This window comes from Pipistrellus hanaki (assembly GCF_964339955.1).
Source record: "Pipistrellus hanaki genome assembly, chromosome: 6".
NCBI classification, from domain to species: domain Eukaryota; kingdom Metazoa; phylum Chordata; class Mammalia; order Chiroptera; family Vespertilionidae; genus Pipistrellus; species Pipistrellus hanaki.
This window is the reverse complement of record NC_140508.1, coordinates 60,907,109-60,922,434: the sequence shown is the minus strand read 5'-3', so window position 1 is coordinate 60,922,434 and position 15,326 is coordinate 60,907,109. Positions and strand designations below refer to the sequence as shown.

At 42.4% G+C, this 15,326-nt stretch overlaps 1 protein-coding gene and 1 long non-coding RNA gene across 5 annotated transcripts in view; one reads left to right on the top strand and one right to left on the bottom strand.

Annotated features, from left to right (window-relative positions):
- Window positions 1–6,190, bottom strand: part of VAPA (VAMP associated protein A) — a 38,993-nt gene extending 32,803 nt beyond the window's left edge. For 2 of the 4 annotated variants that reach the window (XM_084887765.1, XM_084887766.1), the window contains exon 1: window positions 5,409–5,760. In XM_084887765.1, coding sequence (XP_084743891.1) covers window positions 5,409–5,748 — 340 coding nt within the window. In that variant the 5' untranslated portion in view covers window positions 5,749–5,760. Of the gene's footprint in view, window positions 1–5,408; window positions 5,761–5,814 lie in introns of those variants that run through there. The other 2 variants (XM_084887768.1, XM_084887767.1) reach the window with 2 other exon arrangements.
- Window positions 3,928–14,308, top strand: LOC311624484. The gene is made up of 3 exons (XR_014795328.1): window positions 3,928–5,080; window positions 12,763–12,842; window positions 14,125–14,308. It is a non-coding gene; the product is annotated as an uncharacterized lncRNA (long non-coding RNA).
- The last annotated feature ends 1,018 nt before the right edge of the window (window positions 14,309–15,326 follow it).

Sequence of the window (15,326 nt, the reverse complement as noted above, 5' to 3'; positions counted from 1 at the left end):
ATATGATTGAAATTACTTAATAAAAATTTTAAAACTTATGAAAACTTTTCAAACATTCATTAAAAAATTCTAATGAATCTCTATGAACTTAATTCACAACTTCATATACTTATCTAATATTAGCATTTTACCATGTTTGCTTTTTTTGCTGCGATATGCTATCATAATAATTCAAGCCTAAATAGTTGAGCTTGCACTTCTAGGGGAAAAATTTTTTTAAATATAATCATGACACCACTGTTGCTAAATAAAACCAAAAATAATTCTTTAATATCATCTAACATTTAAATCTATTTTGTTGTTGGCTTGTTCAGCCTGTGCATTGTAGCCAAGATTTCTTAATCTTAACAGTACCTCCCCCACCCAGCTTTTTTTTTTTTTTTTTAATCATGCCATTTACTTGGTGAAAAAAATCAGTTAAAAGACATCCAATACTAATATCATGGGAATTATAGGAGAAATCACCTGTCTTAGTAATGCAATCAATGTTTATTAGGCAATCATCCCATGCCAGATCTTGTTACTATGGATTTCAAAATAAAAGAAATGGATATAACCTCAAGTAGTCAACAGCAGAGTTTAGAAGAGAAAAACATGTGAGCATAAATACTATGTAATGTGTTAAGTGCTGTCGTTCAGGTAAGGACAAACTTCGATAGTGCGTGAAGAAGGCAGTGACCAACTCAAGACTGGAAGAATCAAACACTTCACAAGAGGAAGTGGGTAGACTGCCTGACAGCTAAGAAGAACAATACTCTATAAACAGAGCATGTGCAGAGTCTTCCAACAGCTTAAAGTGTTTAGGAAAATGGTTTCATATAACTAAAACTATGGATAGAAGAGAAATGAAGAAGCAGGGAATGGATTTTGAACTTAAAATGTTAAACACATAATGGGAAAATATTGCAGATTCTTTAACCAAGGGAACAGCAACATGTTTTCATTTTTCAAAGGATAGTTCTAGCAGAAGTGTGGAAGACAGGCTGGAGAGAGAGAGGGATACTAGAGATAAAAGACACCAGGTCTGGTGCAGAGTAGATAAAAGATAATCACTTGAAATAAAGAAATTATCCAAAGTCCAGAACTTTCCCTGAGTAACACATTCCTATAACCAAATGCCTACTAGTCACCTCTTCATTAATATGTTGAAAGAACCTAAACATATCATATCTAATGAGTCATGGTCTTCCTACCATCCTCCCACACATCCCCAAATAAAACAAATACATCTGGTCCTTATCCAGACATAGGTTTCTTCGTTTCTTCCCTCAGTGCATAACACCATCATTCCTCCAGTTATTTCAGATATCAGTTATTTCAATATCAGTATGCCTGAAGTCAAGAGACATCCAAGATACCTCTACTCTCATTACACATATCAAATAGACCACCAAGTCTCATTGGTTTATATCTCTAAATTTTCATCAGTCCAAGTTGTCACCTCTTGCCTGGATTGCAATGAGGCCTAATTCACCTCTATCTCCCAACTATTATTACTTCAGATTGCTACCAGAATCACATTTGTTTAAAAACAAATGTGATGTCACTCCATTCCCTCTACCTCTACTATTCTACCCTATCCCACCCCCAAATTAAAATCCCTCAGTGGGTTAGGATAAAAAGGAACTCCTTACTTCACCTACTAAACCAACATCACATCCATCTCGTTAATTTCTATCCTGTTTCGGAGGATGTCTTATTTTCGGGGAAACATGGTATTACCATCACACACTGAGTCTTTTCAGCCTGGTAAATAACATAAAATGTTATTAACACGTTCAATTTTATGTTAAATAACATGTAAATATTTCATGTTCCCTCCTGCCACAGGATCTTTCTAGTGCATTTTCCTTTCTTCCTCACCCAGATAACTTCTACTCATTCTTAGGAATTCTTAGTCCAATTGTGATAGCCTTCCCGGACCAGATCAAAGTCTACTATTTTATATTCTGATAGCTACATTTTCTTCTTCTGATTATATAATTAGTGTCTATCGCTCCCATTAGAATAGCTTCATGAAAAAAAATTTTTTATTTTACCCAAAACTGTAGTTCCAACAATGATTTACCATGCATTACACAAAACAAAAACTAAAATCTTTATTGTATAACTGAATGAATTACAACAGATTTAAAAATATATACACATTCGGGAGATAGGTTCAAGAGCTATCTCTGGGGTGTAAAAATGAAGACTTTAATTATTAGATGTGCAGAGTATTTCTGGTATGAGTAATGATGATACAACTAACTTAAATAATATGGGAAGAACCCTGGTTGGTTTGGCTCAGTGGATAGAACCTCAGCCTGCGGACTAAAGGGTTGCTGGTTTGATTCTACTCAAGGGCACATGCCCGCCCAGGTTGCAGGCTCTATACACAGTAGGGGGCGTGCAGGAGGCAGCCAATCAATTCTCATCATTGATGTTTCTATGTCTCTCTCTTTCTCTTTCTCTCTCTCTCTCTCTTTCTCTCTCTCTCTCTCCCTTCCTCTTTGAAATCAATAAAAACATATTTTTTTAAGTATATATTAGAAGAGTAGGCTTGGGTAGTAAAAAAAAACAATGTGAGTTTGAGATGTCTGAATAGCATTCAAATCCAGACAATCAATAATTAATTAGTATTTATTCCAAAACTGATGGCAAAGTCTGAATTAAAATACAGATTAGAGTGTGTAATAATGTGTACAATAAAGAAGGAAAAGAAAAACCCTCAAAACAATGAGACTGAACAAAGAAAGTTCAGAAATAAGACTGAAACCAACTCAGAAGCTCCGAAACATTAGCATTTAAGGAAAAAGGCCACAAATGAGACAAAACTACGAGTAGATGGGAAAAAATAAAACATTATACAATAAAATACAATAGTAAAAATGTTAGGGACAAAAACAGTCCCTTACATGTAATGAATTTCCAATCTGACGTTTAAGTCAGATTGGAAATCACTGCCAGGTTTTAAACAATAGAATCTGAAAATATCTACTTTTTCTTTACTAATGTAAGAACTCTGATTCTAAATGAATGTCCTCACTTAGTGTTGAACTGTGCATTAGAATACAGAAAGAATTCCATTATAGCAAACTACCTTTGACTAAAAGAATAAGTTTGAGGAAGGAATCAAATGACACCAAGTGTCACCTCCTAATTCATCCTACTCCTCCTCCACTTTCCCAAACCTCCCATTATGCATCTTTAAACAGAGAACACAGCAAGCCATTAGCCACACATTTTCTACATCCGTGCAAACCATCACTCCCTTGCCCAACACTCTACTCTGCCCCCCACAACGGAAAACAAAGCTTTTACTAGAAAGTTTCCTAAAGGAATGGGTGAGGGGGGTGGGAAGGAAGGGCCTTCTTTCCTCAGCTTGTTTTGCCTCCATCTATATACAGTCTGTCTCCCTCATTAGACTCAAAGTTCTTCAAGGGCATTTTACTGCTTTTTAACTGTATGCTTTCTCCACTAAACCACAAACTGAATCTTATCTACACCTTGCATACCACTGCATCCCAAAATAGAAGCTGATACCTGCTGAATGAATTACTCAGTTTAATACTCTTATAAATATCAGGATAGCTCAAAGCTTTCAGTAAATAAATGACCCAAATGAATCTGTGTCCCTAAACTTTTCAAGGAAACACTTTTTTAAAATCAGTCTTAAAAGGTAGCCATTGATGTCCAAACCTTTTTAAATGAGACTTGTGAATTGCTTTCATCCATGACACTAGACCAACCTGTTCTATCATCAGAGCTACTAATTCTTCAGTATCTAAAATAAGTGAAATATATGGGTAAGTCATTGTCTAGGGCTTTTGGTTCTTTAACTTGCTTCTCTATTACTAGTTTCTTACTATAACAATTACAACTTCTCTAGAGAGAAAGCCTCAAACTTTGTGGAAATGTCCTGGCCTTAAAGGCTTCTAGGTCCTTAATAGCAATACACACATGGTTATCCAGTAGAGGAAATTTCCTCTCTGTAAACTCAGCCTGTCAGAAAGTAAATGCAAAGAAGTTCTGGAACAAATTTAATGCTTATCCAGAGGCATTTTTTTTTCTTTCAGCTAAAACTATATAAAATCATCCTCACATAAACTTGATATAATAAAATGCATAGTGCCCCTCAAAATTATTTTGTAGCTTTAAAACCAAATCTTTGTCTAACAAGCAGCTCACAGACATTTCCACTCAGAAATTTGCAAATGCCCTGCAATGCTTACAAAAATAAAGGAATTATTATAACATTACTCTCACAAAATACCTGAATACAATGTTTTAAAATTTCTAAAACTAAAAATTTTCCATTGTAAAATCATTTTTCTTTTGGACTCGATCTTGTACAATAAAAAAAAAAAATTCAACATTTTTAAGCAGTGGGGTGGCTTATACACTTCACAACCACTGTTCTCTCTTCGTAGCTACTGAAACTGAAATACACGATCCTGCGTCCTCCAAATGGGAACTTACTCTTCAACCGAAGATAGGTAGGAATCTGCTTTCTATTTGGGATCTTCACACGCTTTTACTACTTCTAAAAAAAAGGAACTCTCCAGTTTAACTCTCTACCCTAAGGTACCCTTACATATTAAAAAAGCAAAAGGGCCAAAGAGCCCCCTTAGATTCCTCCGATGATCACCAAGTCCGATCAGTGCCTGTGGGCATTGCTGCAACAACATAAATCAATGGTGCTCGGAGCCCAGGGACAACCTTATCCGCCTTCCCGAGCAGGGGGGGGAGGGGGGGGTTTGTTGAGAAACCACACACGTAAAGGCAAAAGCCACACACACCGAAGACTCCGCTGCAAAAGAGCTCAATGGAAAGGGCTCTAAAACGCGAGCAGAAAAAGCACCAGGTCTGCCTGCCCTTCGGCGGAGGGTAAGCCGAAATGCCCCAGCTCAGGACCAGGAGGCGCCTACTAGTCACCTACTACCGTCCCTTCTGGGGCTGACGCAGAGCCTCCGGCCCGCACGCGCCTGGGTCTCCGCCAGCAGCGCCGGGGAAGCCAGAACCGGGAGGCTCTCCGGGCTTCTCCGCCTCCCTCGCTCGCGACGGACCTGACAGCCGACTAAATACACAGAGCAGGAAGGTAGGTGAGCCAACAGCCTCGGCGAGAACCGAGGGCGAGCTCCACCCAGCCCTTCCCGCGAGGTGGATGGGGGCAGCGAGGGCCGATTCTCTCCCTCTCTCCCTCTCTCCCTCTCTCCCTCTCTCCCTCCCTCCCTCCCTCCCTCTCTCCCTCCCTCTCTCCCTCCCTCTCTCTCTCTCGGAACCGTGTCCAGGGCCCGCCGCGCCGCCGCTCGCCTCGCCTCCCGCCTCCTGACAAGCCGCGCGGGTGGCGGACGCACTTGCGCCCGTCCCCGGAGCCCCCTTCCCACCGCAGACCCCGAGCGCACGCGGTTAAGGTCACCGCCCACCCACGCCCTCCCGGACCACGCCCGGCGCTCCTCGGGGGCCAAGGACAAGTGCCAGGCGCGGGCAGCGGCGCGGGCAGCGCCAGGAGGCGCCCCCGCGGGACCGCAAGATGGCGGCGGCGGCGGCGGCAGAGCCAGGCCCCTCCGCCTTCTCCTGGGCCGGAGCGCGCACCGAGATGCGGGCGGGCAGGAGAGGGACAGGGACAGAGACAGGGTCCCGGGCGCGGGGCAGGCCGGCCGGGCGCCGGAGCGCGGTTCCGCCCGAGGATGGAAGCGCCGGGGCGTGGGGGGAGGGGTTGCCCGCCGGGGCCCCGGCCGCAGACATTCCCTCCACGCCCATCATCCGCTCCCAATCCAGCCCCTCCGCCCGCCGCAGCCCGGTCTGGGGCTGCCTGCTTCCCGGCCTTACCTTTGAATTTGAGGTCTGTGGGAGGGTCGAGGACCAGGATCTGCTCGTGCTTCGCCATGGCCCCAGAGGCGGACGCCATCGGAGAGACAGCGCAGAGCGGGGGCGCGCCCGCGGCGGCGGCGGCGGCGGCTTGCTGGCTGGCTGGCCGGCTGGCTGGGGACGATGGCGGCGACGGCTCAGTGCCGAGCTCTACGCTGGGGTCAGCTCACGGCTCCCGCAGCCCAACGCCTGCCGCTATGGGGCCGGTGGTTGGGCAGCCCGCTGGTCCAGCAGCTCGGGGTCTCACAACTGACTCAACCCCACACCAGCCGCCCGGCCACGCGCACTGCGATCCTCGGTGCCCCACGTGATGACTCCTTGCGTGCCGACGTGCGCGCCCCCGCGGCCGGGAGCCCCTAGCGCACGTCCCGCCCTCGCGTCCTGGCCTACGGGGCGCGGGCTGGTGCGCCTGCGCGCTCCCAGCCTCACCGCCGCTAGGAGTACTCCCCCTCCCCCCCCAGCTGTCAAGGGAACGGGTGTGGGCAGAGGGCGGAGCTAAGCTCCAGGGGACCGACGCGGTGAGCACCGCAGAGCTAAGGGGCCACAATCCTCGGTCACGTTTTAGCTCCTCTTACGAAGCTGGGGAACTCGCCGAGGCAATACAACGCCATCTTCCAAGTGGGAATGCCTAATAAAAAGAAGGAGTAGTCAGACTCATTCACAACTCCCAGCATGCTCCACGCGGGGGCGGAGCCTCCGCCCAGGGCCTGGTCCCTTTGCGGCACGGCGCGGTGCTTGCTGGGAGTTGTAGTAGTGGTTGGTTGTGGGCGGGAAAGAGACCAAGGTCCGTTGGAGGCGTGTGGGGTGGGGCGCGCTGACACTCCTTTTGGCTCCTGGAGAGCGTCTCTGGTTTGCGCTAAAAATAAATAAATAACTTGGAGACTGATCCGAGGTCCCCTGGTAAGAAATAAAAAAAAAAAAACATTCTCTGCGGAAATCACGCCGGGATTTTTCGGTTTGTTCTTTTATTCTATCTGTCCCTCTATTGGTAGAAGTAAATTCTCTGTCGTATTCCAATCCAACCTCTCCTGCTTCCTGAAAAAAAGATGAGGAAACACATCTCGTTTAAGGAGCAAACGCGCCGCGCCGGTGGGGAAATCTGATAAGCTAGAAATAAAAGTCAAAATCTACAGCATTCAGTTGCTGTAGTCTGTTCTCCGTTTTGGTGAATGATAAGCCCAAACCAAAACAGTTGTCTCGTTCACATATTAGAAATGAATTCCATCTGCATCGTTTACGGGAGCATGTAGCAAACTGAAAAAATCCCAGCAGCAAAATTGCTGACAAATCTTTAACCGATTGGCAAGGTAATCGGGGACAGGAACATTCAATGAAAAAAAAAAAAAAAATTGCACTTGCTGTAAAGAAACCTTTATAGTAATACCCGGACTTAAATCCCTAGAAGCACCACGAAACAGAGGATATATTGGTGCTGCTGCCATAAAAGAGCAGCCCAGTTTTTCTGAAAAATAAATGAGACAAATGGAACAGTAGTCTGGGCGTAGACACAAAGTATATCTGGGAATAGCCCTCCGGAATAGCTAACTTAGCTAGCATTCATAGAAGACTGTGCTACACAAGAGTCATGTATCTTCAGCCATGAAAAACCTCGGATGATAGGAGCGCTTAAATCATTTGAAAAGCATATTCTAAGTGTATCTTTACTTTGATTTCTTTTTATTTTGAAATTGCAATGATTATTAAGAGTATACAAAAATTGAATGTTTATAAAGAGGGAGTTTAGGATTTTTTTAAAGTTGAGTTTGACATTCAGGCACAGGATGGTGTCCCATATATGTGTAATTATGAACTGGCAACCCTAAAAATAACACAAACTCCTTTTTTTTCCCTTGCCTAAGAACTCTTATCCATGGGCAAGTTAGCCTGGGCTGAACTGGCTCTGGCTTCTCCACAGCTAGATGGACACTTCATAAGGAAATCTCCAGTCTGCACACAGCCAATTCGCAGGTATAACATACTGAGAAAGATCCCAGTCACTCTTTTATGGGACAATGGCTGCCCATTCACCCTGAATTCAATAGGAAACTGAAATGGGATGTATTCCAGTTTCCAGTCTATGTGTCATTAAGAAACATCTGCTGATGTAAGCTGTGACCTTTGGAATCAATTGTTTTTTTCTCTTCGCAATATTGCTTCAAAAATCATATAGGCATAATCTTAATGTGGCCATGAATTTAAATATGTGGTAGTCTACTAGTAAGAATACATGAAATGATTTTTGGAATAATTCTCCTATTCTATTTGAGAGCATTGCATTAATAAATGACTCAGAGCCCTCCTGAATCATCCACCCCTCATTAAATAGTGGTTTGTGCTTGGGTGTTTATTAATACCTTTGTTCTAACAGTTCAAAGAACTTTATAAACATTATCACATGCTACTCAGAACAACCTTATAACAGCAAGTGTTATTTTTATTGTTAAATATGAAAATAAAAACACAGGTAAGAGCATCTTATGTCAGGAATAGAGCTAAACTCTGGGGAGAAACTCACCCAGTTTTTCATTCTGTGCATTTGTGTCCTTTCTGAAGCCACAATAAAATGCCAAGAGTGATTAAGGAAACAATTTACAATGTAATTGACTTCTCTATGGTTTAAAAGTTAAGCTTGGAACAGAGAAACAAGGGGCCCAATGTTCATTTTTGTATTGATTAATGCAGCATATAGTGGTCTCATATATTAGCATGAAAACACATACTCAAACATATTTCTCTAGATTCAAGTTTTCCTGAATCTAAGAGTCATGAAGGCCTTGAATATTACTTCAACCTACTTGATTACTAATAGTAGTCACCTTTGGACAAATTATCTCATAGCTTTGGCAAAGATAAAAAACATACTTGTTTTCAGTACAAATGGTAACAAAGTATACCTTGTCCAATAGTAAAGTTTAACATGTCTAAAACATTGAGGTTCTCTATATTTATGAATACATTTTTTATCAGTTCTCTGCATAATTCAGTTCAGTAAACATTTATTTCTTTAATGTTTTTATTAATTTGAGAGAGAAGGGAAAAGGATAGAGAGATAGAAATATCAATGAGGAAGAAACATTTTTTAAAAATATATTTTTATTGATTTCAGAGAGGAAGGGAGAGGGGGAGAAAGAGAAACATCAAAGATGAGAGAATCATTGACCAGCTGTCTCCTGCATTCCTTGTACTGGGGATCGAGCCTGCAACCCAACCCTTTAGTCCACAGGCTGATGCTCTATCCACTGAACCAAAGCGGCATACTTTCAATAAATATTGAGGCAGTAAATGAGTACAAACTTTTTTTCTGAACTGCTGGATTCAAATCCTGTTCTCCACTATGTGGTCTTTGCCACTTATTTCACTACTCTGTGCTTGTTCTATGTTGCCAGGGCTGACCGGCAGACCTAAGTGATGGATGAACAGATTTCTCTGACATACAATTCTGTGAGAGGGCTAAGGGACTGTTTTACTTTAGAAGTAAAAAGCAGTCCTGTTCGCCTACCCTCTTAGGCTTTTATTGTCACAACAGCTTGAACTAAAATTAACCTCTAGATACAATTAGCAGGGTACTTGAGGAAGTGTATGCTTCCACAAGGTCAGGTCTTTAAAGACTAAACATAGACACTAGCAAAACGGGGCATCGGAATTGTTTGGAAAAGTCTAGGTAGGGGCTGCTGCCTTTGACAAGATCCCTCAGAGGCCTCTGACCTTTCAGAGATCCCTCCATCTAGACCTTCCAACCAAACCCTGTGCTCCCTCACACTCCATCTGTCAATTGGGGTGAATAATACCTACATCTGAGGTTTCTTTACAAAATTAAATTATTTACTCTACAGGAAGAGCTTAAACTAGTGCGTGGTTCCAGGACTGTCACCTTATTAATGTTAAATTATTGCTACGTGCCCGGCAATAAACCAAGAGACATGGTTTCAGCCCTTACAAGCTTACATTCAAGCAGGAGAGGCAAACATGAATGCTCTTCTGCATTCAGGATTCTGTTCTTGAAATAAGTTCAACCAGTGAATTACACTCATGTGATGTTGGAAAGTTCTACGTGAGAGGGAGGGGGCCAGTGTTCTGTGCCTTCTGGCTGCTTTCCTGCTGAGGCAGGAGCACAGAGACTGCTCAGCATTTCAGCACCCATGTACTAGTACTAGTACTAGCTTCCTGGCTAGCAAGAGGCAGTGAGTTGTGCAGAGTCAGCAGAAGCATGGTTCCTTCTGGAGTCCAGCTTCCCGTCCCTTGGGTGAGAAGTAAGCAGTGCACCTCAAAGGTGGCAGCTGCCCTGGGGGTGCAGTTCAGTCTTGCCCTGGGAGGCATTCCTAGAGAGCCTGGTGTAGAGCCTGCTCTCCCACCCCGCCCCAGCATTTAACAAGCACCTCATTTCCTTTGTTGTGTTGCTTCCTGCTTCTGATCATAGGGTGCTACAGAGAGACAAGTGTCAGGGAAGCCAAGAGTGGGTCAAGAAGGTGGTCAAAGGTGTAGAAATCTACTGAATTGTGCTATAAAGTGAGGACTGGAAACCTTCCACCTGACAGAGGAACAGGATGCTGGAAGCAAAATCTAATTGAAACAGTCACTCCACACAAAGAGCTCTTTCTCAAACGGATGGATGTGCTAGAGAGTGATAGCCAACTGAAATGTGCACAAGGTCAGTGCATATCAGAGGGAGGCAATACTTGTATCAACATGGTTGTGTTGATGTGCTTATTGTAGCATTTTTGTCAAACTTATGTGAGAAATATATATTCCAAGACAAGGCGGATGGAAGCTTAGCCAGATAAAATTAAGTCTGAAAGAAGAAGAATTAGAAAAAGACTTATTCTGGGGATGTTTGTTTGTATGACCACTTAAAGCAGGTAAAGTATAAATGAATGACCTTTGTATATGAAAAATAATTTGAATAATATGTGTTTTCTCAATCTTATATACTGTGAAAGCAATACCTGCTTATTGTAACTAGTGACACAATCCAAAAGCAAATGAATTAAGTTTCCTCTTACACTTCCCGACTTCCACTCCACTGAGGATAACCAGTGTTAATTGCCTGAATTGTATAATATATCACTCCCTAACTTTATCCATACTTATAAAAACATACCTAGTTTGTATTGGATTTTTTCACTTGCTATACTCTGGAAACCCCTTATAATAATTCATAGAATACTTCCTCATTCTTTTTTATTTGTGGTGTTACTTAACTACTGTTGACCCTTGAGTATTGCAGAAGTTAGAAGTGCCAAAAATCCATGTGTAACTTTTTACTCCCCGAAATTTTAACTACTAATAGCCTACTTTTGACCAGAAGCCTAACTGATAACATAAATAGTAAATTAACACATATTTTGTATGGTGTATGTATTATACACTGTTTTCTTACAATAAAGTCAGCTAGAGAAAAGGAAGTTTTATTAAGAAAATCATGAATAAATGCATATTAGCATAACCAATGGACACACACTGGAGCGGTGTGGGCTTGCCAGGGGTGGGAATGGCTTGGGGGCCAGGGTCAAGTGGGGGGAAAAGGAGAAATATGTAAAACTTTAGACAAAAAATACATTTTTTAAAAATCATAAGTAAGAGAGCATATATTTACAATATTTATTTTAAAAATTCTGTATATACGTGAACCTTCCCAGTTCAAACTTGTGTTGTTCAAGGATCAACTGTGCTTTCCTATGTATGAGCACTTAGGCCCTTCCCAATAACTGGCAATAATTAATCAATGATCCAAAGAATAACCTTGTACATATGTATTTTCACTTGGTTGGAAGTGTATGTGCAGGATAGATCCCTAACAGTGGTATTTTTAGGTCAAAAGGTAACTGTATAAGTACTTCTAGTTACTGATCAAATTCTTTCCATTTTGCTTTGTTTTTTTCTCCACAGAAGTTATGGAGACTACTCCATCAAATCAAGCATATTTAAGTTCAGAGACTACTCCATCAAATCAAGCATATTTAAAATTCTCTTGTCCATATTCTGAACTCCAGACACTATTTTACTGGTTTTAGACTTAGAAAGGACCTAGTCTTTTCGGCAGAGGTCTTTAGATCAACTTTTTACCCCATTGCTAACTCCCTTCATCTCTTTTCCATGCAGTTTTTCTCACCTGTCTTTGCTCACCACAAAGCCTTGCAGTGGGTGACTGTAGGTCAGGAACATGAGAGACTCACTTGGCATTTTCACCTCCTCTGTTTTTGTTGTTATTGTTTTTTGTCCACTCTTAAATGTGGCTTAATACCACCATCCACCCATTAGCACCCATATACTAGCTGACATTTGTAAACCAAGCTTGAGTGCTTTTCTCCTCTTTCAGCTGATTGTACAAAACTCCCACGTGGCCAAGGATATGAGCCTGGGGTCGGGTAGTGGGGAGGCAACCACCATGAGTAACATAGGGTTTGGGTTACCTGTTTGTGTATGTTGTTTACTTGTGCTCTCTTTTCCTGTTTGGGCTCAGTCCTAAATGTGTTGTTCCCATCTCACAATGAACTGCTCTGAGCTCTCTCTGACTTTATGACTTGGTAGATCAGACAGAAATTCTTATGACAGGGGTGTTCATAAGGAGCAGCCCCAGATTCAGTTACTTGGTGCCCCAGTAACACACCAGGATCTGTTTTTCAAAAGATGAGGGATTCTCTGCAGCAGGTGATTTGGTCATGCTCCAGAACACCAGAGCTTGTCATCAACATCAACAAGTGCTGCTGCATCTTTTCTCACCATGGACGCTTCCAACACCACAAACTCTGCTGGATTTTATGGGCCACATAGCAAGGCTCAAAGCCCCACTGAGAGTTGGCAACCTTCCTTCTGTGTCATCTGAGTTGGAGCAGTATTCCCAGTGTGGAATAGGTTACATCCAGAAACCAAGGAGACCTCTCACATACTGTGCTTCCTTTTTTGTGGTAGGGGATGCAAGAACAAGAATTTGGAGAAGATATCTGAGCACACCTCTAATCCCTGGAACCTCCAAACACTTTCCTGAAGAGGCAAGTTTCTGGATCTCCACCATCTTCCCAAGGCCTGCGGTACACTAGCCCATCTTGCTGTCCTGCTTGGTCAGCATGATGTCATCGACGTGATGGATCACTGTGACATACCCCAGGATGCCCAGACAGTATCAGTTTCTTCATACTATAATGTAACAGAAGATGGAAAAGTGCACGGGGTGCCCTGGAGCAAAACAGTAAATGAATATTGTTGTCTGTTCAACATGAATACAAATTGTTTCTCTTCAGAATAGAAAAGAACACATTTGCCAAGTCAGTGACCACCGATCATGAATAATAAGGCCTTATTAATCTGCTTTAGCAACAATGCTGCTCTGTTCAGCAACTGTGATAGAGCTACAGCTTGGTTAAGTTTATGGTATTCTGCCATTGGGTTTCTGCAGGTTCCAGAACAGCTAGTCAAAAGGAGACATGATAGACAATCTGTAGCCTTTCATGCTTTAATAGAGGCTTAACCTTATAGCCCTCCCTCGTTTCTTCCTAGGTAGCTAATGGGCTGTGGGAAGGGCAGTAAGTGCTGCCAAAACAAGGTGAAACTCACAAGAACATTGTAAACAGGTTGACCACTTCCCTTGTTTTGATCTCACTATAAAATAAAGCCTCGGCTTGCAGGCTGGGTCTTTCTGTGTCCTCATCCAGGCATGGGAGATCCACCGACCCCCAACTGTATTCTTTTTGTCTCTCTTCTTTAATCCTTCACTAGCCCTCCTCAGGCTCACCGAACCCTTGGCTGTGCTGGTGCAGCACACTGAGCCAAACTGGCTAGGGCTCAGATGGATTTTTGAACCACCATCCTATTAACTAATTTACAGTGAGCATGGTAAGCATCATCTAGTTACAGCTATCCAGTTGCTGAAAATTCCACAATCAATATGATTTTAGATTTCTGGTGTAACCCAATGATCTACTTAGAAAAGAAACACGAAGGGTATTGCTAGGGCAGTACTCAAATGCTAAAATCTTATTCTTTCTGACGATGGTCCTCAAAGTCAGGGTGATCCAACTCTACTTCCTACCTCTGCCCCCTTCATTCCATGGTTGTCCCAGGTAACAACTCTTCCTCTTCCCACATCTTCCCTACATCATCTCACCTGAGCCCATTTTGTCTCCACACCCAGGAACCTGATTCTGAGTTTTATACCCCCTGCTCAACCCTATGGTTTGGCAACTTCTGCAGCTCCCTCCTGATTTCTTGGGTCTCACCCCCAGTGCTTCATGTTCAGCTTTGTTGGCTTCTCTTAGCTCTTTTTTTTTTTTTCAGGAATTTCCCACCCCCCTGCTGGCCAGCTGAACACCTATGCCTACTGAAGAAGGAACATTTGGACAAGTTTCCCTTGAATTGTTGAAAAGGCATCTGATCTTTATCCAAAAGGATCAACTAGGGTTATCATGATCTGGTATTTAAGCAAGTCAATAAAGTATAGAAGAATCCTAAGAATTAGAAACTGATTTATTAATTTAATTAAAAGCAGAGGAATTTTCAGTTTTATATGTACCTCCAAACAGTTTTCCTAGCCTTCAGCCTATAGGCTCTGAATATTCACTGCATTTAAACAGTTTATTTATTATCTCTGAATAGAGATCATTCCTGAAATATGCACCTTGTATTTCTGCCTTCAACCTGAATATCAATTAGAAAAACATGTGTATTATATGAACCGCACATCATAAATCTTGACTTTGTGTGTGTGTGTGTGTGTGTGTGTGTGTGTGTGAGAGAGAGAGAGAGAGAGAGAGAGAGAGAGAGAGAGAGGGAGAGAGAGCACTTAAGGAACAAATCAGTACCATAGTTGGGGCCTAAAGAAGATAAGTGACCAACTTTATTTTAGGATTTTTATATCTGACATAGACATATATGAAAATAGCCATCCAAAATAGAGTGGAATTATAATTTGGATTTATAAATACTTTTTAAAAATATATTTTATTGGTTTTTTACAGAGAGGAAGAGAGAGGGATAGAGAGTTAGAAACACCGATGAGAGAGAAACATCGATCAGCCGCCTCCCGCACACCCCCCACTGTGGATGTGCCCGCTACCAAGGTACATGCCCTTGACCGGAATCGAACCCGGGACCCTTCAGTCCACAGGCTGACGCTCTATCCACTGAGCCAAATCGGTTTCAGCAATACTTTTTAAAAAAAAAACACATCTCAGATATCAAAATGGAATTTCAAAGCAAGCATCTTTAGCATATGAGTTATTCTGAGCTTACAGAAGGAGATCAAGTTTATTAGGGAAATGAGCACAGGGGATCATTAAAATCCATTAATGTTGAGTTATTTTTTTTAAGATACTGCTCCAGTTATTCTGATAGCATGACAACTCGCTACAGTCTAGTTATTGTTACCTGGTATAATTTAAAGGAAATCTTAAAGCCTTCCTTGGAAGATGACTAGTCTATCTGCCTTTCCTAAACTAAGAGTCACTAGCTAACGGGTTGGTGACTTCCTCCTGGATCTC